The following is a 25061-nucleotide window of genomic DNA, read 5'->3' as shown; positions in this document are numbered from 1 at the left end:
CCACAGCACTCAAGAGGTAGAAGCAAGCTCACCGACCAACCTAAGAAACATGATGCATTGTCCAAAATGAAAGAAAAGAAAAGAAAAGGAAGGAAGGAAGGAAAGAGGGAGGGAGAGATGCAGACAGAGACAGAAAGACAAAGAGAAGCTAAGCCAATAGTTACTATCCTGGTGAAAGACTGGTAAGTAGGTGTACTACATATTAATGTGTATATTACATATAAATATATTCATAAGCACACACAAGTACATGTATATGTCCATAAATGTGAGTGAGGATGGAAAATGACAAAGGGTCTACTTGAAAGGTTTTTTTTTTTTAAATCACTCACTCAGTCTAAAGTTCCTTTAAGGGGCACTGTGGTGGTTTGAATGAAAACAGCTCCCATAGGCTCCTAGGGACTGGCATTATTTGAAAGGATTAGGACTTGTGGCCTCGTCGGAATGGGTGTGGCCTTGATGAAGGAAGTGTGTCATTGGAGCTGAACTTTGAGGTCTCAGATGCTCAAGCCAGTCCCAGTGTCACCCTCTCTTCCTGCTGCCTGTCAAACCAGATGTCGAACTCTCCGCTCTCTCTCTCCAGCACATGCCTGCCTGCACACCGCCGAGCTTCCCACCATGATGATAATGAACTAAACCTCTGAACTGTAAGCCAGCCCCAATTAAGCATTTCCCTTTATAAGTTGCTGTGGTTGTGTTGTCTCTTAACAGCAATAGAACACAAAGTAAGACAGGCAAGAACATTTTTCAGGCAGAATCAAAGGGAAAATATCCTTAAGCATTAAAAGAAAAAAATACATCTTTTATAAGCAAAAGGTGTATTAAAAGTTTTGTGGAATTTGAGGACTTAAGTGGCTAAGATATGTCTGTCTGTAAAGTGCCTACCATGTAGGCATGAGTACTTGATTTCTTGAGTACTCTGGTAACCACATACAAGGTTGGGCACAGCATTGCATGTTTGTAATCCCAGTGCTGGAAAGAAAGACAGGGGAACCCCTAGGGGGTGCTGGCCAGGTGGTATGGGGCTGGATTGGTGAGCTCCACATTCATGAGAAACTCTGTTGGAGAGTAATAGAAAGATATGCTCAATGTTGACCCCTGGCCTCCCTATACATATGTGTCAACACATACACACACCATAAGCCACACATGAGTTTGAAATTTATGAAGTATATGTCTCTCAACTTTTGATTGCCATTGTTATCTGTGAATGCAGGAGTTTAACATCCTGAAACACTAGGAGTTAATGCTCAGGCTTGGCTGGGACAGCGGGCAAGCACAGTAGCTAGTCTGAGTGTTTGGATTCATTTAAGGTCAGAATTCATTACTGTGCTCAGTGAAATACCAGACTAGAGACGGCAAGAATGGGGTCCGTAGATGAGATGCCTTGATAACAAAGGCAGGTTGTCTATGTGATATTATCTATTTCTGCCAAGCATCGCTGAGATGTGTGTGGCAGGATTACATTTCAGGAGTCATTTTAAAACAGATTATCAGATTCTAAGAAAGAAACATTCGCTGACACGTGAAACGGGGTTGCGAACTTGTAAAGGGAGAGTATGCACTTAATAAGGACATACAGGTGAGGAAATACCGAGTTTGACACCCAGACCCCAGATAAAGTTGCATCCTATGGTGGTACAGGCTCGTAACACCATCACTGGGGAGGCAGAGAGACTAGCAGATCCCCAGGGTTCACAAGGCAGCCTGCTTAGGCTACTAGGTACATTTCAGGACAGTGATAGACTCTGTCTGTAAAACAAACAAATAAAAGAGGCAGAGGATGCCTAAAGACCAACGTCTGAGTTTGTCTTCTGTCCTCCTTAGCCAGCAAACACACGTGTGCTAATTTGAATACACATCGGTTTGCACAAATAAACACACACACATACAGAGGAAGAGAGAGACAGAGAGAGAAAGAGAGAGAGATAGAGGGGAGAGAGAGAGAGAGAGAGAGAGAGAGAGAGAGAGAGAGAGAGAGAGAGAGAGAGATTTCATGCAAAGCCATTGAAAAGACAAGAACAACACCAGAGATAATTAAATGTTCATAATCTGAATCACAATGGTGGGAAAGACACCCATACTCGATTCTTTGGGGACACACCTACACTCATAAGCTCACTAGGAACACAATTACACTCTATACTTTCACTAGGAACCCACCTACACTTACATACTCACTGGGAACACACCTATACTCACACTCACTGGGAACACACCTATACTCACACACTCACTGGGAACATACCTACACTCACACACTCACTAGGAACACATCTGCACTCACACACTCACTGGGAACACACCTACACCTACACACTTACTGAGAACACACCTACACTCACACACTCACTAGGAACACATCTACACTCACACACTCACTGAGAACACACCTACATTCACACACTCACTGGGAACACACCTACACTCACACACTCATTGGGAACACACCTACACTAGTACACTCACTGGGAACACACCTACACTTACACACTCACTGGGAACACACCTACACTAACACACTCACTGGGAACACACCTACACTTACACACTCACTGGAAACACACCTATACTCACACACACACTGGGAACACACCTACACTCACACACTCACTGGGAGCACACCTACACTCACACACTCACTGGGAGCACACCTACACTCACACATGCACTGGGAACACACCTACACTCACACACTCACTGGGAGCACACCTACACTCACACACTCACTGGGAGCACACCTACACTCACACACTCACTGGGAGCACACCTACACTCACACACTCACTGGGAGCACACCTACACTCACACACTCACTGGGAACACACCTACACTCACACACTCACTGGGAGCACACCTACACTCACACACTCACTGGGAGCACACATACACTCACACACTCACTGGGAGCACACATACACTCACACACGCACTGGGAGCACACCTACACCTACACACTCACTGGGAACACACCTACACCTACACACTCACTGGGAGCATACCTACACTCACACACGCACTGGGAGCACACCTACACCTACACACTGAGAACACACCTATACTCACACACACACTGGGAACACACCTACACCTACACACTCACTGGGAACACACCTATACTCTCACACTCACTGGGAACACACCTATACTCTCACACTCACTGGGAACACACCTATACTCTCACACTCACTGGGAGCACACCTATACTCACACACCCACTGGGAGCACACCTATACTCACACACCCACTGGGAGCACACCTACACTTACACACTCACTGAGAACACACCTACACTCACACTCACTGAGAACACACCTACACTCACACACTCACTGGGAGCACACCTACACTCACACACGCACTGGGATCACACCTACACTCACACACTCACTGGGAGCACACCTATACTCGCACACTTACTGGGAGCACACCTACACTAGTACACTCACTGAGAACACACCTACACTTACACACTCACTGGGAGCACACCTACACTTACACACTCACTGAGAACACACCTACACTCACACACCCACTGGGAGCACACCTACACTCACACACTCACTGGGAGCACACCCTACACTCACACACTCACTGGGAGCACACCTACACTCACACACGCACTGGGAGCACACCTATACTCACACACACACTGGGAGCACACCTACACTCACACACTCACTGGGAGCACACCTATACTCACACACTCACTGAGAACACACCTACACTCACACACTCACTGGGAGCACACCCTACACTCACACACTCACTGGGAGCACACCCTACACTCACACACTCAGTGGGAGCACACCTATACTCACACACGCACTGGGAGCACACCTACACTCACACACACACTGGGAGCACACCTACACTCATGCCTACTTATCTCCAAAGGTAAAACCAGAAGCCACCTTTCTTTCCCTCAGATGTCATAAGACATATGCTTATTGCATAGAGAGTTAAAGAAGGAAAAAGATGAACTCCTAAAAAGTTAACTCTGTTGTGTATCTGTGTCCAGCAGAAAACCGAGACATCAATTTGTATAAATGAATAATAGCAGTCACTTTCTCTTTTTGCCCTGGCCTCACGTTTCTTACCCTGAGAAGATCCGATTCTTTAGATTGGGATCTAAGTATTAATGAATACATTCACCCACATGAACCCACACTGTTGGCGATTTGGAATTGTTTTATTGATACTTGGGTCATATGCTGCCTACTACCTGGCTGTTTCCACCTACTTACTGTGTTCATATTCATTCTGGCACATTCATCGCAGCTGCCTGGCTCATGCAGTATCAGAGCTGGTGCATCCACTCCCTACTCGTGAAGGCTTATGTTATTCCCTTACTTAGCTGCTGTACACCACCCTGCAATGCTTCCTGGGTGTTCATCTTCCTGTGTATTCATTTTTATTCATGCCAGAATAAAAATATGTGGCCAATGTTATTGTAAAATGCGTTCCAAAAGGATTGTACTTTTAAAATCTTGGTAGATGATGCAAATTACCTTCTACAGATAGTATGTCATTTCACACTTCTGTTATCATATGGCTACCTCCTGTATGAAGACTCTCAAATCTCTCAGCAGCACAAACTGATAGGAGCATCCAGGATTGACTTATCTTTGGTTCAGTAAACATGATCGTTCACATGGATATAAAGAACAAAGGAAGTGAATTATAGGATGATGCAGACTTTTATAATAGAAAAGAAGATGAATATAATACAAAAACAAGCTTGGAAAAATCAGGTAAGATTAACTAGAAAAATGCTCTCAAGCAAGCATCCTAAGGGACATTCTCTAGTACGTGTGAACTAAAAATGACAAGTTTTATTCTCCCTGCTTAACATGGGACAGGGACTGATTCTTAGCTGAGTTAAAGAATAAGGGACTTGGTAGAGCCAAGAAGCAAGGGCTTCTCATCCCTTGACCCAGGTAGTAAGAGGGAGTAGACATCATTTTCTATTTCAGTTTCCAAAGGTTTCTGATAATCAAGGGACTTGAGTTGGGTCACTCAATCCCTCCTGAAGTCTTCAGCCTGGAATGGTAGAGCCCTTAACAAGGCACCTTTCAAACTTTTGAGGTTAGATTCATAATTTAGATTCCTCCTTGAGAAAGCAGAAGAAAGAGGGTTTGTTACAGGCTGAGATTTCTCTAGAGCTAAAAAGCATCCAGACTGAATCTTACATTTCTTGGTTTAATCTTGAAATGTCTCAACTTCTTTTCTGTTCCAAATAAAAAAGAATTTAAGGAAGGGCTGTGGTTGTTGTAAGATAAAGACCTCTCCAACATGCAGGCAACTCTATAAGCAGCTTTGATTGCAAGGATATCAAAGTGGCCCAGGTTGTGTTTTATTTGAGGACATGAAGACCGAGCCTAGTTTAAACATTCTTTTTAAAAAGTACACACTGCAATAAATCATATACACAACAATGTAAAATTTCTATGTTCAGAATGAATGAATATACTTACCCCATATTCATATTGTATGGTAAAGAGGATAAATATTAATGACCTATGGAAAAGCAAAAATATAGTCTAAGTGTTTGCTTTAATGGGAGACAACCTAGACAGAGTAACAGTACTAATCCCGGAAGGCAGACTATCAATTCTGACTGCTACAACAGGACACAGTCAATGTCATCCTCTCTCTGGCTGCCAACATCACCTCACCTTAATCAGTCAAGGAAAGTATATTGAAGGCCTTCCTGTACAGACATACTGAAGGCCATGGTGCAGGAAACTTTACGGGCACCAAGGGTGACATTGAGGCTTGAATGGAAAGACAAGTGAAGAGAAAAAGGAAATGACTCTCCATGAAAGCAAGAAGAAAGGAAGCAGAAGGCAGCTGTGGTCAGAGACACACCTGAGATGAGTGACATCCAGGATGCTACTTAATGGAACCAATGCAAGGAGTGGTAGCCAGCAAGCTGCCTGAATGGGAGGAATGGATCAGGGTGTGGGGATGGTATGGAATCACGATGGAAGAGCGAGGTGGCCCGCCACAGCCTAAGTCCACCTAAGGCTTTGCTATTACAAGCAAATTTTAACAGCATAAGGATGCAATCAAGAGAGGCCAAGCAAACATTTGCTGGTGCATCTCTCCATCAAAGGTCTTCAGTGCACACTATCTCATCTGGTCCTTGAGCATCTGTGGTGAGTTGGTGCTCCTGGGCATACATCCCGATCTCCCACCCCCACCTTCAGTAGTAGGAGAACGGGAGGGGGTGGGGTTTGGACTTGGTCTTACGTACACCATTTTTCTCCTTTGGAATCATGTACTCAGTGAGCCTTCTTTACACTGTAGTCTTTTCTCTTGGAGAAAGAGAAACAGTATAGACAGTGCCAAAGCATTGGGACCTCAATGAGGAGACCAGAAACTGGAGGATCTTATTGGTTGATCTTAAGCTGAGGACCTTAAGGTATTTGGGGCCAATGTTCCTAAACACAGAGGGTCTAATTCTTCCTGTTCCCAAATTCTAGAATTGTTCATGTCCCTTGGATCACAATCTCTTCTACCGTCAAAAATAGTGCTCTCTGGCCTTTGCTTCTTTAGTGACATCTCCTTCACTAATGCTGCACGGGTTTTATATGGCAGCACATAAAGACATGTCTTCCATAAAGACATACACACACCAAGGATCCTCACCAGGGGGCTGTGACGAAGGCCTCGATCCATCTGAAAAAGCACCTCATGAAGACCTTGAGCACTGGTGCCCTCTAGGGATGGCCTCTGTGCCCAAAATAATCCTCCAGCCTTCTCCTCTCTTCAGGAAGACTCTGATGCACAGTTGGAAGTCAGTGTCCTGTGTTAGAATCTGCATGTGTGAAATATAAAAGTCATGTTTATGACTTTTATAACAGCAGTATGTCATAAAATTAAGAATAATGACTTCTGTTATTCTGTCCATTATAGGAACATTTTCTAAACCCCAATGGCTGTTAACATGTCAATCTTTTTTTTTTTTTTGTACTTGTTATGCTGAATAAACATCCTTAGAAATGAAATCAAATCCTACTAAAGGGCAAGAGGGTATGGTGGGAAGGGAAAGGGACATAGAAAGGAAGAACAAGGGGTGGTCAGGGGTGAGGTTGGGGTGTGGGTAAAATACCATAAAGAAACCTGTGATTTTGAAGGCTATCTTAGGGAAAAGTTTTTCCTTCATTTTATTTTACAGGTATAGGTGCTTTGCCTGCATGTCTGTGCATATGCATGCAGTGCCCAGAGAGGCCAGAAGAGGGAGATAGATCCCCTGAGACTGGAGTTAAAAACAATTGTCTGCCATCTTGTGGATTCTGGCTATTGAACCAGGGCCTTCTGAAAGAGTAGCTAGTGGTCTTAACCACTGAGCCAACTCTTTAGCCCTCATAAGTAAACTATGAAAGATAAAAATAAATGAAATAGAAATTGAAATATTCTCAATTCAATATCCTCTATTTGTAATAGATATATTTTTGAAAAATGAAAATATTTAGGAGAAATCACATTTCACAGTATACTTGTACATCAATAATCACAGTAATCAAAGATTAAGATCAATTAATTGATTAATAGAAAATCAAAATATTATACTATGCAATGGAATGTTATTTAGGTATAATAAGGAGTTACATGTGGATATGTACTGCTACATGGATGAACCTTGAACTCATTGTGAGTGTCCGAAGCACATGGACAATGGGCGAAGCCACAGAGAAAGAAAACAGATCAGCAGTTGCCAGGGTTAGGGGCAAATGGAAAATTGGGGAGCACAGGGTTACTTTGGGGATGACGGCGATATTCTGGAATTAGTGAGTAGACATGGTGTACGCCACAACTGCATCTGGGACTTCTCAATTACAAACATTTTAAAAGAGTAAAAATGGTGAACTTTGCTTTTTTAATTTTATTTGTAAACAAGAGAAAATTTATTTTTAAACTTGACCTGAAATCTTTGATCTAAAATCTCTTTGGCACAAAGACTGGAGAGGTCTCAATTTTAAAAGTTTGTTTCCTCTGAGCCCCTGTCCTTATGGGAACTTGGAGGGAGAAGGAAACCAGTCATGTCCAATATTACAAGCTATTTTTAAATTTCTGCATAAAAGCTAGTCAAATGAATTCAACAGTGTGTTAACTATAGACCAGTTTTTCTGGTGAGTGGTGGGACCACCTTCTGTGATTCTTTCAAAGCCAAGTACAGATAAATACAATTAAGGAGAACACACTGATTTTTTTCTATCCCCAAACTGACCACTTTAAGTAGCTTCTTCATCTAAAATTTCATTCTAGAAACAAGTATGAATAGAATGAATTATTATTTTGGAAAGAAAATGCAAATTTCTTTGAATCACTTAAACTATACTCAATATTATAAACAAATGGAAAATGTTCCAAATTTATAGAAAATTGGCAATATGTATATTTTAGTTAAAAATAATTGATGCAATTTACCTCCATACTCATGTAGGCATTCGGTGAAGAAGTCCTCACTGAGAAACACTGTTAAACTGCAGGAGAAAGATGCCTCACTACTATCCTAACATCTGGAGTTTGACTACTGTCCTAACAAACATCTGGAATTTCTCAATATACTTGGATGGATGATTTTTGGAGACTTCAAAATAAAACTGTTACAGCACCATTTTAGAGATACCCAGTGTGTCACCACATCACCACTGACAGCTAAAAATGTTGTAGAAATACTCATTAATAGAAATTTATAATGTTCCACGATTATTATGAAATAGTATTTACACAACATTCATCTCATATATACTCTACTGTTTGTGTGTGCAGCTGCACATGTGTGTGCATGTGAAGGTCACAGGTCAAACTCATATTGTTCCTCAGGTGCCATGTATATTGCTCCTTGAGAAAGGGTCTAGCATTCGCCTGGAGCTCACCAAATAGCCTTGACTGGCTGGTGAGCCCTAGGGATATCTGGGATGGTTTGGTGATGGGAGTGACCTAGTTTCGTTTTTGTTGTTGTGACAAAGTTTCTTGACAAAATAACTTTAGGGTTTATTATGCTTACAATTCCAGATTATGATTCATCACTACAGAGAAGTCACAGAGGCAGGACAACTGGCCACACCACGTCTGCAGTCAAGAGCAAAGAGAGTAAACGCACCATGCTTCCTGCTTGCTCTCTCGAAGCTTCTCCTTGTCTCATACAGTTCAAGATTCTCTGTGTAGGGAATGTTGTAGCCCACAGTGGACTGGGTCTTCCCACATCAATTGATAATCAAGATAACCTCCCCCAAACACGTACACAGGACAAAACCTAGACAAGTTCTCAATTTGTTTCAAGCTGAAAGTTAAACCTAACTAGCACAGAGTATACTCTTCTCTTGAACAGTATAAGAAGGAAATTCCTTAAAGAAGAGGTGAGACTCTTGATCATAGACAGAACTCTATACGTGTCACGGCTGAAAATCTGGACATTGATTCTTTTTATTTTCTGTAAAATGAGTTACATAAGTCTAAAGAAGTTTTTGCTTTCCCAGGATAGGTGTGCTTCAGTGTCAAGACCTGTTCTAAGTGAGCTGCCAAAGGGAGGAAAAGGTATGTTTGTCAGAAACAGATCATGGGTGGGTATACACATGTGTGTGCATCTCTGCAGTCCACAGACCAGGCACACAAAGATCTTCTGTCTTCATGGTAGTGATTCAGCTAGTAGCAGAACCTTGACACCACTGCCTTCTTGACACCATCAACAGCAATGTGCACAAGACATGACCATGTTCTGTGCAATCTACAAGGAAATTTTCTTTTTTCAATGGCCAGAGTTAAGCACATTAAAATGTCTTTCTTTGGCCCAGCATCCAAGTACATAAAAGTTTACACTATCTCTTACAGCAACCATCCTCTAACTTAACATCTTACATCAATGGTTGACATTATGTGGAATTAGACAGTATGTTTCTGTTTGAGAATATCACTGCTACAAACATAACTTGAATAATCCGAGGTGCTAGGACATTACAATATATGCAAATAACATTAGATGACCTTCAACACAGGCAACTTCTGCTAAAGTTATGTGTCTTCTGAAGGAAGTGCTTTGCCACTGTTGACTGACAAAAGAAACATTTTCCATGGTAGCATTGAGGTCCAGCCTCATGAGGGCACGGACAAGTTTTCTGTCATTTGATCTCATCTCCTCAGTTCCATGAAAAGAATCACAACAAGCCCTAGATTCAAGGCAACCCAGCCAAAAGCACGTCTCTGTGACAGAGAACTCAGACTCTGAGCTCTCTAGAAAGCAGAAATAAACACACTGAGAAGGAAAGAGACAGGAGAAGAAAGATGCATCAAGAAATGCTCAGGTAAGCCGGGTGGTGGTGGTCCACGCCTTTAATCCCAGTACTTGGGAGGCAGAGGCAGGCAGATTTCTGAGTTCGAGGCCAGCCTGGTCTACAGAGTGAGTTCCAGGACAGCCAGGGCTACACAGAGAAACCCTGTCTCGAAAAAAACAAAACAAAACAAAAAAACAAAAACAAAAACAACAAAAAAGAAATGCCCAGGTAAAGAGTAACCTTAAATTCAGAGAAAAACAAATACACTAAGTAGTAACCAAAAGCAGTTATCAGAGAGAAAAAAGTCAATCTGCTGACAGAACGGAAGCTGCCCCACTCCTTCCTGTGGTTTCTATGATCGAGAGAATGGATCTGTGTTGACCAAGTGACTGGGAGCCCTCTCCTTCCTGTGGGTTCTAAGGCAGGTTCACTCTTACAGGAAATTCACTTGCCTTCCAAGAGAGGGGATGCATCCCAGCACTCCTATGTTTTCCCAAGCATCTGCTCACCAAGCATCTGCTCACCGGAGACCTCTCTTCGGCCTCCAGGCTCTTTACCCAGCATACAAAGAGAAGTCCTTTCTAGCACCTGTGACCGGCAAGTGTCACCTTGTTACTGTCTAACTCCTTGTGATTATTTTTTCTTTTTTTTAAATTTCCAATATTCTTTGTTTACATTCCAAATGACTTCCCCTTTCCCGGTTTCCCTCCTCCCCATATGTCCCATAAGCCTTCTTCTCTCCACCCATTCTCCAATCACCTCCCTCCTTTTTCTCTGTCCTGGTACTCCCCTACAATGCTAGATCAAGCCTTTCCAGGATCAGGGCCCTCTCCTTACTTCTTCATGGGAGTCATTTGTTATGCTAATTGTGTCTTGGGTATTCAGAGCTTCTGGGCTAGTTAATATCCACTTATCAGAGATTGCATTCCATGTGTATTCTTTTGTGATTGGGTTACCTCACTTAGGATGATATTTTCCAGTTCCAACCATTTGCCTAAAAATTTCACAAATTCATTATTTTTAATTGCTGAGTAGTATTCCATTGTGTAAATATACATTTTCTGTATCCATTCCTCCATTGAAGGACATCTGGGTTCTTAACAACTCTGGCTATTATAAATAAGGCTGCTACAAACATAATGGAGCATGTGTCCTTATTGCATGCCGGGGAATCCTCTGGGTATATGCCCAGGAGAGGTATTGCAGGGCCCTCCAGAAGTGTCACATCCAGTTTTCTGAGGAACCGCCAGACTGATTTCCATAGTGGTTGTATCATCTTACAATCTCACCAGCAGTGGAGGAGTGTCCCTCTTTCTCCAAATCCTCGCCAACACCTGTTGTCTCCTGATTTTTTAACCTTAGCCATTCTGACTGGTGTGAGGTGAAATCTCAGGGTTGTTTTGATTTGCATTTCCCTAATGAGTAATGATGTTGAGCATTTCTTAAGGTGCTTCTCGACATCTGTATTTCTTCAGGTGAAAATTCTTTGTTTAGGTCTGTACCACATTTTTAATAGGGTTATTTGGTTCCCTGGGGTCTAACTTCTTGAGTTCTTTGTATATATTAGATATTAGCCCTCTATCAGATGTAGGGTTTGTTCCTTGTGATTATTAACCACACTTCATTTACTGTGAAAGGAGAATTCTTGGTTCCCAGTCCCCCCTGGGATGGCTCTCATGTCTCTGCTCAGTGTTTTCCAAACGCTCCAGTCTTGCTTGGGAACAAGATCCAAGATCTTTCCATGAGTCCCACCATGGGAGATTTGTTTTCTCTACAACAGCCCTTGTGTTGGAACACACCCTGTTGTGTTCTCATTAATGTGGGCTAGTGGCCAAGGTTTGGGACAAGATAACCAAGAGACAGAAGCTTGGACTTTTCTATTCATGAACTGAGTATAGAAGTTTATGTCTTTTCCTCTGCTGGTCACATGAAATCTGTGAGTTCTGTTAAATGCCCAGGTTTTGTGCTTTCTGGAAAAATGTTTCCTACTTATTCAATGAGTACATGTTCTTTCAACAATACACAACTATCAGCATGTTCTTTCCCACGATAAATCATTCTGATTGTATAGACAACTATTTTGTGTACTTTTCTTTTCTCAAACTAGAATTTTCTATGCTTGAGCTTTCATCTTAAAAGGAGGCATGAGAGACCCTGAAGAAGTGGCTCAGGGGTTAAGGGCACTGGATGCTCTTCCAGAGGATTGGAGAGCAACTTTGAGAAGCCCCACTTCAAGAACTCACAACCATCTACAACTCTAGTACCAGGGGAATCTGATGCCCCCTTCTGGCCACTACAGGGACTGCATGCACATCATACACAGACTTACATTCAAGCAAACACTCATACACACAAATAAAAAAATTAATTAAGAAGACTGTCAGAGATTAGGAAAACACTTCCAGTTATGTGTAGGGGAGTCTTATTTACCCCAGCACAGTGGAGAGCTTCCTTTAATGGCCTCCACCTTCCCCGTTAAGTATTAAGCTGAGCAGGACAGTGTTTTATGTACTTCATTTGTCAGAGTACTTGCCTAGCATGCATAAAGCCCTGAGTTCAATCCCCAGCATAGCATACGTAGGATGTGATATGCATCTCTGCAATCCCAGAACTTTGTACGTGAAGGCAGGAGGACCAAAATATCAAGGTCCATCTTAATGGCTTCGTGATTTCAAAGCCAGCCTGGGGTACATAAAACCCTGTAACAAGATAGACAGACAGACAGACAGACAGAAGATATAGTATCAAATATGTAGATAGATAGATAGATAGATAGATAGATAGATAGATAGATAGACGGATGGATGGATGGATGGATGGATGGATGGATGGATGGATGGATGGAGTTAACAGTTTACCAATATACAAGCTAATTACCTGTTCCTGTTTTCATTAAAACAACAACAAAAACTTAGGGCTGACAAGATGGTCCAGTGGGTAATGGCATTTATTGCTAAGCCTAATGGCCTGAGTTCAATCTGAGAAACAATGTCTTAGAAGGAGAGAACTGAGTCTCCTAAACTGTTCTCTGATCTCCACAGGCATGCAAAGGCACCCCTCCATACATGCGCGCATGCGCACACACACACACACACACACACACACACACACACTAAATAAAATGTAATAAAATTTTTAGATTCCGATTGGTTTTCACCAATACATTTGAAAACATGAAAGTAGTGCACGTTAATGAGGAAATATGTGGTGTGCACACACACATACACTGTGTGATTTTAAAATGGAGGAAAATTTGATTTCCTCAAACTTGTTCTCATATATCATATCTTCATGGTGAAGGTGTACAAAACGCATTGCTGCAATGTCTCTAAACATACAGGGTATGGCTCTCTCCTGTCCCTCAGAACTTCTCACTCGTCTCGTAGGACCTGCCGCCCACTGACCACCCTCTATCTACCATCTCCTTCTGTCTCTTGACTCCCAACCCCTACCTTTTTCAAACGTCTATGAAATCCACTTCTTTCAGATTCCATGCATGAGTGAGGTGAAGCATGGTGTGTGCATTTCTATCTGGCTCATTTTGCTTAATATAATGAGCTCCATCCAGTCCCATTGACTTCATTTATGTAAGCTGATTCTACTCCAAGAACACACACACGCATACACACAAATCACACACACACACACACACACACACACACACCAGGTTTATTTGAGTTCTTTAGCAAAAAACAGTTGACCTCATTCCACACAAGATTTCTCATGCGGGTCATGCATCTGTGTGGTCCAAAGACCCTCGGAATGTGGCTGCAGCTTCATGTTCTCTGAGAGGGGAAAACTTGACAAGTACTCAAGTACATTCTTGAGAACGACTCTACATTCCTGCTGGAACAGAATGCCCCTGGCCTCGAGCCAGCCCACCCCACCTCTCCTACCCCATAGACCCAGTTGAAGTGTGTAAATGCTGCAGTCCTCAAATGACACTGGAAGCTGGGTCTGGCAAGCCAGAGCCAAGTGAGCCCTATCTCAGCTCACCCACTCTTCTGGCAACACAGGCTTCTATTATCACTTCCTTTGTGAGGTCTCCTCCCAATATCAACAGAACACTCGACAGTAACCACAATAAAGTCACATCTAAGAACAACATGATACGGGTTATAAAAATGCAGGGCTAACCTTCAAAATCACACTGGCCTCTGACCTCCAAGTTCAGGGTGGCATCTTAGTTCCTAATGCTCTCAGATGTGCTGCTGAAAGTACTACAGTCCAGCCTTCCCTTCATCTAGGAGATTTCTCCCTAGCCATGGCAGTACGTTTATCTCTGGACCTTTTATGCTTCTGAGCTCTGCCTTTGGAATGAGATTCTGGCAATAACATCAGCTGATTCCTTGGTCAGGGCCATCCCTCTGGGCAGTGGAAAGCTGACTTCCCAAGTGGAAAGTCTCCGTGGTTCCTAGGTAGAGAAAGTCTTCTCTGCACGCCAGCCAACCGTGCACTCAACTTGTCAGGGACGAGAGTTGTAAAGGCTGAGGTTCAGATAGTCCTCACTACACATGGTGATTGTGTTATGTAATTAAAATGTTCAGTTAGTGTAGCCCAATGCAAGTCTATATAGTTCCTTTCAGTTCAGGATTTCTCAGTATGGAAAATTAACATCTGAGGGGTCAAAATGAGTCCAAATCAGTCACTGGCCTGGGCAGTGCCTGGCTCAGTAACTGTTCCCTCATTGCCTTCCTTCTTTCTCATTCTTCATCCTACACACACACACACACACACACACACACACACACACACACACCAGCACCACAAAGCAAAAACAACCTCCCAACATGTTGGGTATACAAATAGAATGTGAGGCCAGAATTAGAGATTTAAAGGAGAAGGAAGATCTGGGGATACAGTTGCTTTTAGGTGGAGAATGGGGAGTTGAGTAGCTGGTTGGTTTGTTAGTCAGTCAGTTAGTTGGCTAGTCAGTTTCCTAGTTAGAGATGAGATATTGTTATGATACCCGAGTTGGTCTCAAACACCTGAGATCATGTGATCCTCCTGCCTCTGCCTCCTACAGAGTTGAGTCTATAGGTCTATGCTGTGGGTAGGAGGGTAGGGACCTTTCAAACATCAAGGAAACGTAATCATACAGAGAGGTGACTCTTCAGTGAGTGTGGAAGAAGAAAGCATATCTGTGGGATAGTTCTAGGTCAGATTACAGAGTTAGCTCATGCTGGAATATTACAGAAATGGCTCACCCTGAAAATCAAAGAGAAGACTTGGTAAGGTCAAAGGACCGCCCTCACCACCGTCTCCTCCTCTTACCACTTTCCTCTTTTCCCTTCTTTTCCCTTCTTTTCCCTTCTTCTCCCTTCCTTTTCTTCCCCTCTTCCATTTCTCCATCATCATCACTCCCGTTCATCCCACTATAACAAATAACAATTATTAGGACTGACTGACTGAGGCTGAATGTACAATAAGTTCTAGGCCATGTGTTCTGTGCAGACTTCATATCGTTCATGAGAACTCCTGAGTGAGTTTCAGGAAGTCGATCTCTGAGAAGAAAGACTTCAGAAGCACAGAAAATCAATTATAAATGGAGTGGCTCAGGGTCACAAGGACATTCTGTTCCCTCTGAATCTCAGAAAGCCAGGGCCCTCCTGTACAGACTTTTGTGCTTGGAAGCCTAGAAATCAGTGTGTTCTAGAGGTCAAAAGGGCTCTCTAAACAAGAGAGAGAAGAGGTCTATATTTAAGTGTCTAAGCAAAAAGAAAGATTTCATTAAAAGTATCCAAATGAGCTCTAAGGTTAGGAAGAAATGCTGAGGTGGGCAGTGTCCATCTGGGAGACAGTAGGAAAGTTTTGTCTTGGAGAAGAGTGACCAGGCTCGTATGAGGTCTTTCTGTCCTAAGAACTCCACTATGGCCTATCCCATGGCTACATCCTGCATTCTGCCCGGCCTCTAAGTCATCTGGGATTCCTGGGGCAGTTGATCCCTAGGGGTCTGAAATCTCCTTACCATGTCTCTTCCTTAAGGACAAGACCTGGAATAACACTCCACATTGTACGGTTGTGCCACTCAGAAAGGTAACAAGAGATTCAAGGGCCTACCTCAAGCCCACTTCAGGGTTGAAGATGGCTGAGCTTGCCCCTGAGCCAATGATCTGAGCTTAATCTCTGGAACCCACAGAGTGGAAGGAGAGAACACTTGTTCTTGACCCCCAGACAGACACTGAGGCATACTCTCTCCCCAATAAATCAATGTAAACAACAACAAAACAAAATGGCTTCCAAGTCATGGACTTCCCATATTTCACTGTGCATCTCAATATCACAGTTAGCATGGACCACACATAAGTGTCACCTCTGAGCACAGTCAAGGGGATGCGCTATGTATGCACAAGGTGAGTGGTGGACAGCATGGCCAAAATAGTTAGCAGTTGAAAATATCCGCAGAAAATATAATCAGGATTATACTTAAAGTAAGCTTGCTCTTTTGTTATGAACTTTGGAAATAAAGAGCTTAGGGGAAAAACTCAGAAAATAAAGCTAGAAAGAAGTCTATATTGCATTTTTACAATAAAAATAAATAATAATAAAATATTAAATCTAGTTTATATATAACTAGAATGAAAAATAATTTGTAAATTAAAATCATTAAATATAGGTCGTGAATCTATGAGGTGACTTTCTATAAGTTAGGTTAGCATTGATGGAGTATTTATTTCTGGTATCCTATGCATATACTTTAAATGCTATGTAAATATCTATGGTTATTAACTCAAGAAGTATCTACCTGGGTCTTACTATGCATGAGAGAGAAAAAAGGAATTGAAGGAGCTATACATTATTGTTTGTCTATCTTCTATGGTTCATAATTTACAATCTTTTTATATGCATGGAGTGCATGTGTGAGTACTGTGATGCATGCTTGCGTGTATGTAAGTGCATCTGCAGGCCTAAGGTTGGATCCAGTCTCAAACTGTCTCTACCCTACATATGGGAGCAGAATCCCTTGTTCAACTGGAGCCCACCACTTTGGTGAGGTTGTAGCTAGCCTGCTTGCTCCAAGGATTCTGTACAATGCACTTTCCACATCCTGGAAGCACAAGTGGACCGCCACACCCATTGGCTTTTAAGTAGGCTCTAGGGAATCCAAATTCCACTCCTGTGTTTCCATAGGAAGCAATTTAATCAGCTGAGTCATCTCCCCAGCCCCGTGTGCAATTTTAAATGGCTACTTTGATAACAGCATCATAGGTGGATTTCACAGGGCTTCCAAGAGAGGAAACCAGCTCCAGGGCACCCACAGTCTCTGGATAATAAGAGTGGATCCCAGTGCAGCAGAGGAGTCAGGAGCAAGAAGTAGCATAAGCTGGTTGTGACTCTGAATCGTAAAGCCACCTGAAGGTGACGAGAAGGGAATATTCTCAGGGGGGAGGGAGATGACTGCACATCTCATCAAAAGCAGAAGCAGATGCCGCCGCCGATGCCACCGCCGCATGTGCAGTGCAATAGTGGCTATAGACATTCAGGGACTTCAGAAGAAGTAGGCCTGAGGGTCATTGCTATGTGAACTTAATACGCTTAATAAACTTATTAATTAATTAATTATAATTAGTTATGATTATTTATTTATTTAAATGATTGATTAATTATACTAATCAATACACTTGATAAACATTTAGCCATCCATTCACAAAGGGAAGAGGGCAGAACTGCCAAAAGGCCTCTTCCCTAATGGGGCTTACACTGAAAATTGGTGAAATGGACACACATATTTAAACACCAGGGCTAGAGATATTGTTTAGTTAAAAAAAAAAACTTGCTGACAAGCATGAGGACCTAAGTTCAAATCCATAGCATGGATGAAGAAGCCAGATTGGACATATATACACCTGCAACTCCAACAACGATCTCTAGAGATCAGAAACAATTACTGAGGCTTGCTGGCCTCCAGCCTGGCGCCAGGTTCAGTGAGAGACCCTGTCTTAAAGGGACAAGGCTACACAGGATAGAACAGGGTACCTGACATCTTCCTCTTGTATCTGAATACAGATGTGTGTGCTGCACACATGTGCACGTGCATGCGCTCTCGCCTACTTCTTCTGAAAAATATTTACACAGATGAAATAAATCTTTTAAAAAGAAAACAGAAGAGACATGGTATTAATTAAAATTTTAAAGACAGATTAAATAATTATATAGAGTTGTCAAGGGCATTGACAATTGTATTCAAAACCTCCATCTAGTATCAAGTGTTTTAAAAAAATCTTGTGCAAAAAGAATAATTTTTTTCTTTATTGTTTTCCCTTTTTGTCAGGGTTTCTATTCCTGTACAAACATCATGATCAAGAAGCAAGTTGGGGAGGAAAGGGTTTATGCAGCTAACATTTCCACACTGCTATTCATCACCAAAGGAAGTCAGGACAGGAACTCACACAGGGCAGAAACCTGGAGGCAGGAGCTAATGCAGAGGCCATGGAGGGATGTTCCTTACTGGCTTGCTTCCCCTGGCTTGCTCAGCTTGCTTTCTTATAGAACCCAGGACTACCATCCCAGAGATGGCACCACCCACAATGGGCCCTTCCACCCTTGATCACTAATTGAGAAAATACCTTACAGCTGGATCTCATGGAGGCATTTCCTCGAGGGAGGCTCCTTTCTCTGTGATAACTCCAGCTTGTGTCAAGCTGACACACAAAACCAGCCAGTACACTTTTGTTTTTCATATTTAAGGAGTAAATTATGATACACTAGTTCTTTCGGTTTTGATTCTCTTTAATTCATGAGCTACAGTTGAGCCCCAGTTAATTCCAACCGCGGGTGAGCAGAGCACTAGTGTCGTGAAATGTGTGTCTAGTGGAGAGGTGAGGAATGGATGCTTAAACCTGGCTTCCAAACAAGCCACTTTTTTATGTTTCACTTTCAAGTGAATCTGCTGGAGATCATGGATCCTGGACCACGACATTCTGATTCAGTGAGTCTGGGTGGCCGCTGAGATTACAGTTCCTAACAGCACCTGTGCGTGCCAATGCTGCTGGTATTGGGAAAGCCAAGGCATGGTTCTAGGTACTTCGAAGTATGCTGACCTGGAGTTAATATGGGGCTGCTCTTCATTCTTGTTCATTCGCATTGGACTCAGAAGAGCATCCCTGCGCCATATCACCACTGAGCCACCATCTCTTACCATGTCCAATGCAACTCCAGTCAGAATGCAGCGTGTGGTGCTCACATCTGAGGTATTATGGGAGTCCTACAACTCCCTGAAGCTGGTACCGTGATTAGTCCAATGTTTTACAGGGTAAGAGTTCATCCTGGAGAAGTTAATCCACACTGGTATGTACAAAAGGATTCAGAATCCAGGGGTAGTCCAGATGCCAGGCACCTGAGCATCTGTTTCCTCCCTCCTGTGCAACATCCCGTTTTCTTCTGCAGCTGTGTCAGAAATGTAGTGCAGGCGATTGTTCTTACCAATGCTGATAATCTTAGTCTGTTCTTCCATCGAACCTCCAAGGCTCTGGGCTGAAGGTACAGCTCAGTGACTAAATGGCTGCTGTGGAGGTGAGGACCTGAGTTTCCATCCCAGGCTGCATGAAGAGCCAGGCGTGTATAACTGTCTACCCAGCACTCCTAAAGCAAGACAGGGGTTCAGGCGGAAGAATTCCTGGAAGCTCACATGTCAGGAGAGTAAGAGGCCCAAGCGAGATGGAAACTGAAGACCAACACTCAAGGTTGTCATTTGACCATCACACACACACACACACACACACACTGTGGCTTTTGCTCACCCACACAAGGATAAGCACAGATGTGAACATGCACACACAAATACATCATACATAGAAGAAGAGATAAAGAAATCACAGGGCTTCAAGAAGAGCCATTTAAAATTTAAATGTTCTATAGTCCTGAAAAAGGAAGAAGCGTTTGACATCAGGACCGAGATTTTGATTTTTTTCAATAAACAGTATCAATTTATAAAAGACAATCATATGCCTCTCTGGTCTCTTGGGCATCAGCAGAGTATCTGACATCTTACCCCACAAGGATGACAGAACATCCCCCAAGAACTTTCCTAAGTTCACTATGTGGCAGATTACATTTATAATCTGGACACACACTCCACAGTGTCCCTAAATCTTAATAAATATTTTAATGAATGTCTTCTTGTTAGAGTCCCTAATTCAGTACAACTAACCAAAATGACTGTGGTGGGGGTGTAATGTATGAGAGAGAAGAAATAAAATAAAATAATAAAATAAAATAATACAAAACAAGTGGCCACAAAACATGTTTGCATAAAGAATTTGCAAGAGGCTCTACCATGCACCAGTAAGTTTGTCCTCTAGATAGTCTGATACAAGTGGTTTGGAATTCATTGGGTACTGGAACATTTAGATGTTCCTCAGGTGATTCTAATGTACAGCCACAGTTGTATGTCATGGAAGATGTCCCTTTCACTCTGCAATCTGAGGCGGTGAGGGAAAGGAGAGGGAACTCAGATGTCCAATGAACTTGGATTAGAAAACATACACAAGTAAATGTTCTTCATGGAAACTGGGTCTTTCCTTCAGCGATGAGCATCAGCTAACCAGCTAACAGGCCACCAAAGTGCTGGTGACTGAGTTTGTGCCCACTGATACGTTCATGACATTTGGATGGTTATCATAAGACCTTGTTCTCAGTGACCACTGTGATGATGATCTTATAATTGTTTTATAGGAGCCTTAGAAAGCTAACAAAACTATTCAATTAGAATTCTTCCTGCCTGTTTCTACATCTCTTCTTTAGCACTGTGATGATAGCATCTAAGCAAAACTAATTTTACTGTAGCCTGTGCATTTTAAATGATAAACCCCATTCAGTGTGGTCTGCCGCATGAGAGATAGCTTAAGAACCCTGCAACAATGGACCCTACCAAGCCAGAAGTGACATTTGCATCCAAGGCCCTCCCAGGCAGGGACACCCTGGACCAGAGTTGGCTCTCCTTTTCTCCTGTGTTTCCGCAGATAAGGTTTAGCCTGAAAAGCAGTTCGACTCAGAGAATAGGATGAGCTTTCTCTTTCCCCTCAGCTGCCTCTTGCTCTTGGCATTTTGGAATGCAGGGACTGCCAGGACAGTAACTCGAGCCTTCAAATTAATCAAAACACACAGTGCCCAGTTCAAGCCCTGGCAAAGAAGTCTGGGAGCGAGGCAAGCTCTCCTCTGCTGACCCCAAGGCCACAACTTCCCCAGCCATCACCCCTTAGATGCCACAATGCTTCTGCTCCCAGGCAGGTGCCCTGGCGCTGGGGCGGTGCCTGTGTGAGGGCGGCTTACCTGGGGAACAACCAGGCAGAGAAGGAACTCCAGAGTAGCATGCAGACCTGACACGCGCCTTGAGGTTGTAGCTGGAGGGAATCCACCCGTGACCGTGTTCCTCTTCCCAGCCTGTCCAGCCTCAGGTCTGTGTGCTGGCTGTGAGTTGAAGGCCAGCAGCCGATGGGCAGCCCCTAGAGCTGCCAGCAAATCCGGCCTCCAGAGTCGCAGACTCCCGCGCGCCTCCGGCTTAATCTGGGCAGGGCTGCTGGCCACTCCCCCGCACCCTGTGCAACCACCTCCCTACCGCACACCCCTAAATTCCTCACGCTGACCTGCACCCGCTAGACACTGGAGTCCCAGGATCGCAGGGACATCACCTCTTTCACCCTGAGCCCTGGAGCTGCGCCCACCTGCCGGCTCTGCAGGCGCCCAACCCTTTCTCACTTCCTGGGCACGATGCCCGGTTGAAGGGACAGTGCCTGGCGAGCTGGGAGGGAGAGGGGACGAGGGCGGGACCTCAGCCACTTCTTCCCTCCCTTAGAGTCACAATCAAAAGCTTGGGTGAGGACAAACAGACCGCAGTGGGGTGGAGCCCTTACAAAACTCACCCCAGTGGTCCAGCAAGAGGAGCTTCACTGCGGGGGGCCCCTCCAATCTGAGTCCCGCGGGGAACATGGAGGCCTGAGAGCCCGTAGATCCGGTAGGTCACTGAAAACACCAGGACTCAGGACCCGGCTCCCATCATGCACTCAGAGACTGCTCCGAGGTTCTTGGCGCTCCTGCTGCCTATCCTGCTGCTGCTTCTGGCTGCCCGGCCTGTGGCTAGCAAGGTGAGTGACTGAGAGGTTGTGCAGACCGCACCTTTGTGCGCAGAGCTATCCCTGTCTCCGTGGGTGGGACAAGCCAGTCCCACTCACTAAGGCTCTGTCTTTGAGTCACTATCTGGAGGGTTGGGTGCTCAGCTGCGGGCTGGGCTCCTCCGGAGTCCTGGGATGGATGCACTAGGGAAAGAGCAGCAGCTCTGAGGAACAGGTGAAGTATGCTGAGCTGAAAGAAGTGGAGAGCCAGCCAGTGGTCCAGGAGCCCAGGAGTCCCAGAGGGAGGAACAACGCTTACAGAGAACAGTAATGGATACCAATTAATAGGTTATAGACAGACAGATGATGATAGGGATGGATCGAAGAGAATTGATGATAACAAATGTGATGTAAGATAAGATAGTTGCAAAGATAAGTAGGGAGGCAGAGGAAAGAGGTAAATAGATAATGGATGGGCAGATAGATGAGTTTGGTATAGATGGTGGATGGACAGATGGATAGGAAGATAGATAGATAGATAGATAGATAGATAGATAGATAGATAGATAGATAGATAGACAGACAGACAGACAGACAGACAGACAGACAGACAGACAGACAGACAGACAGATAGATAGATAGATAGATAGATAGATAGATAGATAGATAGATAGATAGATAGATAGATAGATAGGGAGAGAGACAGAGACAGAGACAGAGACAGAGAATGAATGGCCAGGGTTCTAATGTCAGGATGGTGAATGAACAGGTAGCTTGGTTGGCTAGAAATGCACCAGCCTAGGAGGCGAAACCTCCTCAGAGCCTCAGTCCTGCTCCTTCCAGACCTCACCTTGACTCTGACTCCACTGGGGCTCAGGGTTCCTTTGGACTCTCTGGACTCAAAAGCCATCACGGTAAAAAAAAAAAAAATCAAGACATAGAACTTATATTAGGATGAATTAAGCAATCAAATTTCATGTTGATTTTGGTTTTTTATTTGGAATTTGGGTCACCCTGTGCTCATTTGAATCTACTCCATAATGCTTGTTTTTTGGCCACTAAAGATAAAAATCTCCTTGAAACTACAAGGAGCCTGGAAGGGGCTGGCTGGGTTTCAGTTTGTGAATCAGAAATTTAACTTTGCAGATGCTTGATGCTGTTTGTTGGCTTGGGAATGGTGAGCCCCGCTTCCAACGATGAGCAGGTGTCTCAGTCTTACATGACTGAGGCCGTGAGTGGAGATGAGTGGTCCCTCAGGTGTCACCAGAGAACACTTGAAGGACCTACGGCTGCACATACGCTGTTTCCATTGCACTTACCTTTTAAGGGACTCGTCACAGGCATCAAAGCTAGGCTGACACTCCTCCGGACCCCACCCTCTTAGATTTTTGATTTCCCACAAATAACCCAGACCCGGCATTTTGTGGTGTTTCTTTCTAATTTCTGTGCACTTAGACCCACAGCTACGGACCCACAGCAATATGGAGTTGTGTTTTTTGCAGAACTATTTTCAGATTAAATGTGTCCTTTAGCAACTTGCAGACCTGTCTGCCCTGCGGTTAAGATCTACCTCTTTCATCTCTTCATTTTATTGCACAGCTTTCAGTGAGGGGCTAAAGGTAATTCATTGGGTTGCCCACCTTTCAGTCATGTGCAGGTGTCTTAGTGTCTTCCCCTTTATACTTTAAAAGATTTTGTAACCTATATGAAGTGGTTCTAATAAGACCATATTTTTCAGGGTGGGTGAGATGGCTCAGTGTATGGAAACTGACAAAATGAACTCAATTTCCAAACAGATTAAGAGAACCAGCTCCTGAAAGTTGTGTTTTTTCCCTGCTTATACTTAAACACAATGTATGCATGCATGAATGAATGAATGAATGAATGAATGAATGAATGAATAGCACTGCCTGACCTAGGTGACTAAATACTGCTGGGCAGGCTGGCTACAACTCATGCAAACTGGTGTGGATTCTCTAACAGCTTTAGCAGAAACCAGTAAGTCATGTTATACAAAGGCCTAAGGAGCATTCCAGAAGTTGTCATCATCATCATCATCATCATCATCATCATCACCATCTTTCTAGACTCAGAAGAAAAGTAATGAGATTGTAAAGGGACCTGGGACTCTTGGAAGAATGAAATGGTGAGCTGGAGCTGAAGAGATGGCTCAATGATTAAGAGCAGTTGTGGGTCTTGCACAGGACCTGGGTTTGAGTCCCAGAACCCATTTACAATCAACTGTAACTCAAGACCCAAGGGATCCAGTGTCTTCTTCTGACCTCTATGAGCACAAGCACAGATATGGCGACATGCCTATGTGCAAAGAGAAGACTCACACATAAAATAAAAATAAGTAAATCTCAGTTTTAAAACGTAGTACCCTGTGACCATAGAACCTCTAGTTATACCATATACAATCATGTTGTGTTGTCTCTTCCATCTTACATGTAAAATTATATCTGTTTTGAGTTTGGAGAGGTCAAAAACATTACAATTTAAGTTCATGACTACCACAGTGACTCCATCTGTTCTGTTTCTATTGAATCTTGAATAGAAATATTTTTAAATATTTAAAATTGTTAAAAAGCATTCAGAATTATCATTTTCACTGCACCTTCTGAAGGAAACAGAATTGGTGTCCTCGATGATTACAAAATGAGCCTTATTACAGAGAAAAGACATCTCAAGTTAACTGGTACCTGTGTGACATGTGCCAACCTGGCTG

At 43.4% G+C, this 25061-nt stretch overlaps 2 protein-coding genes across 2 annotated transcripts in view; one reads left to right on the top strand and one right to left on the bottom strand.

The window, feature by feature from the left end:
- Positions 1 to 21815, bottom strand: part of Col4a4 (collagen type IV alpha 4 chain) — a 133021-nt gene extending 111206 nt beyond the window's left edge. The window contains exons 1-3 of the mRNA XM_052192370.1: positions 21555 to 21815; positions 6655 to 6823; positions 5478 to 5520 (exon numbers count right to left, since the gene is read on the bottom strand). Coding sequence (XP_052048330.1) covers positions 5478 to 5520; positions 6655 to 6701 — 90 coding nt within the window. The 5' untranslated portion in view covers positions 6702 to 6823; positions 21555 to 21815. The remainder of the gene's footprint in view (positions 1 to 5477; positions 5521 to 6654; positions 6824 to 21554) is intronic.
- Positions 21816 to 22010: 195 nt separating this feature from the next.
- Col4a3 (collagen type IV alpha 3 chain) overlaps positions 22011 to 25061 on the top strand; it is a 136695-nt gene continuing 133644 nt past the window's right edge. The window contains exon 1 of the mRNA XM_052192369.1: positions 22011 to 22366. Within this exon, the coding sequence (XP_052048329.1) occupies positions 22280 to 22366 (87 nt within the window). The 5' untranslated portion in view covers positions 22011 to 22279. The remainder of the gene's footprint in view (positions 22367 to 25061) is intronic.

The sequence above is a fragment of the Apodemus sylvaticus genome, chromosome 9 (assembly GCF_947179515.1).
Source record: "Apodemus sylvaticus chromosome 9, mApoSyl1.1, whole genome shotgun sequence".
In the NCBI taxonomy this organism is placed as follows: domain Eukaryota; kingdom Metazoa; phylum Chordata; class Mammalia; order Rodentia; family Muridae; genus Apodemus; species Apodemus sylvaticus.
Note: the sequence above shows the minus strand (reverse complement) of the source record. Positions and strands in the feature narration are given on the sequence as shown.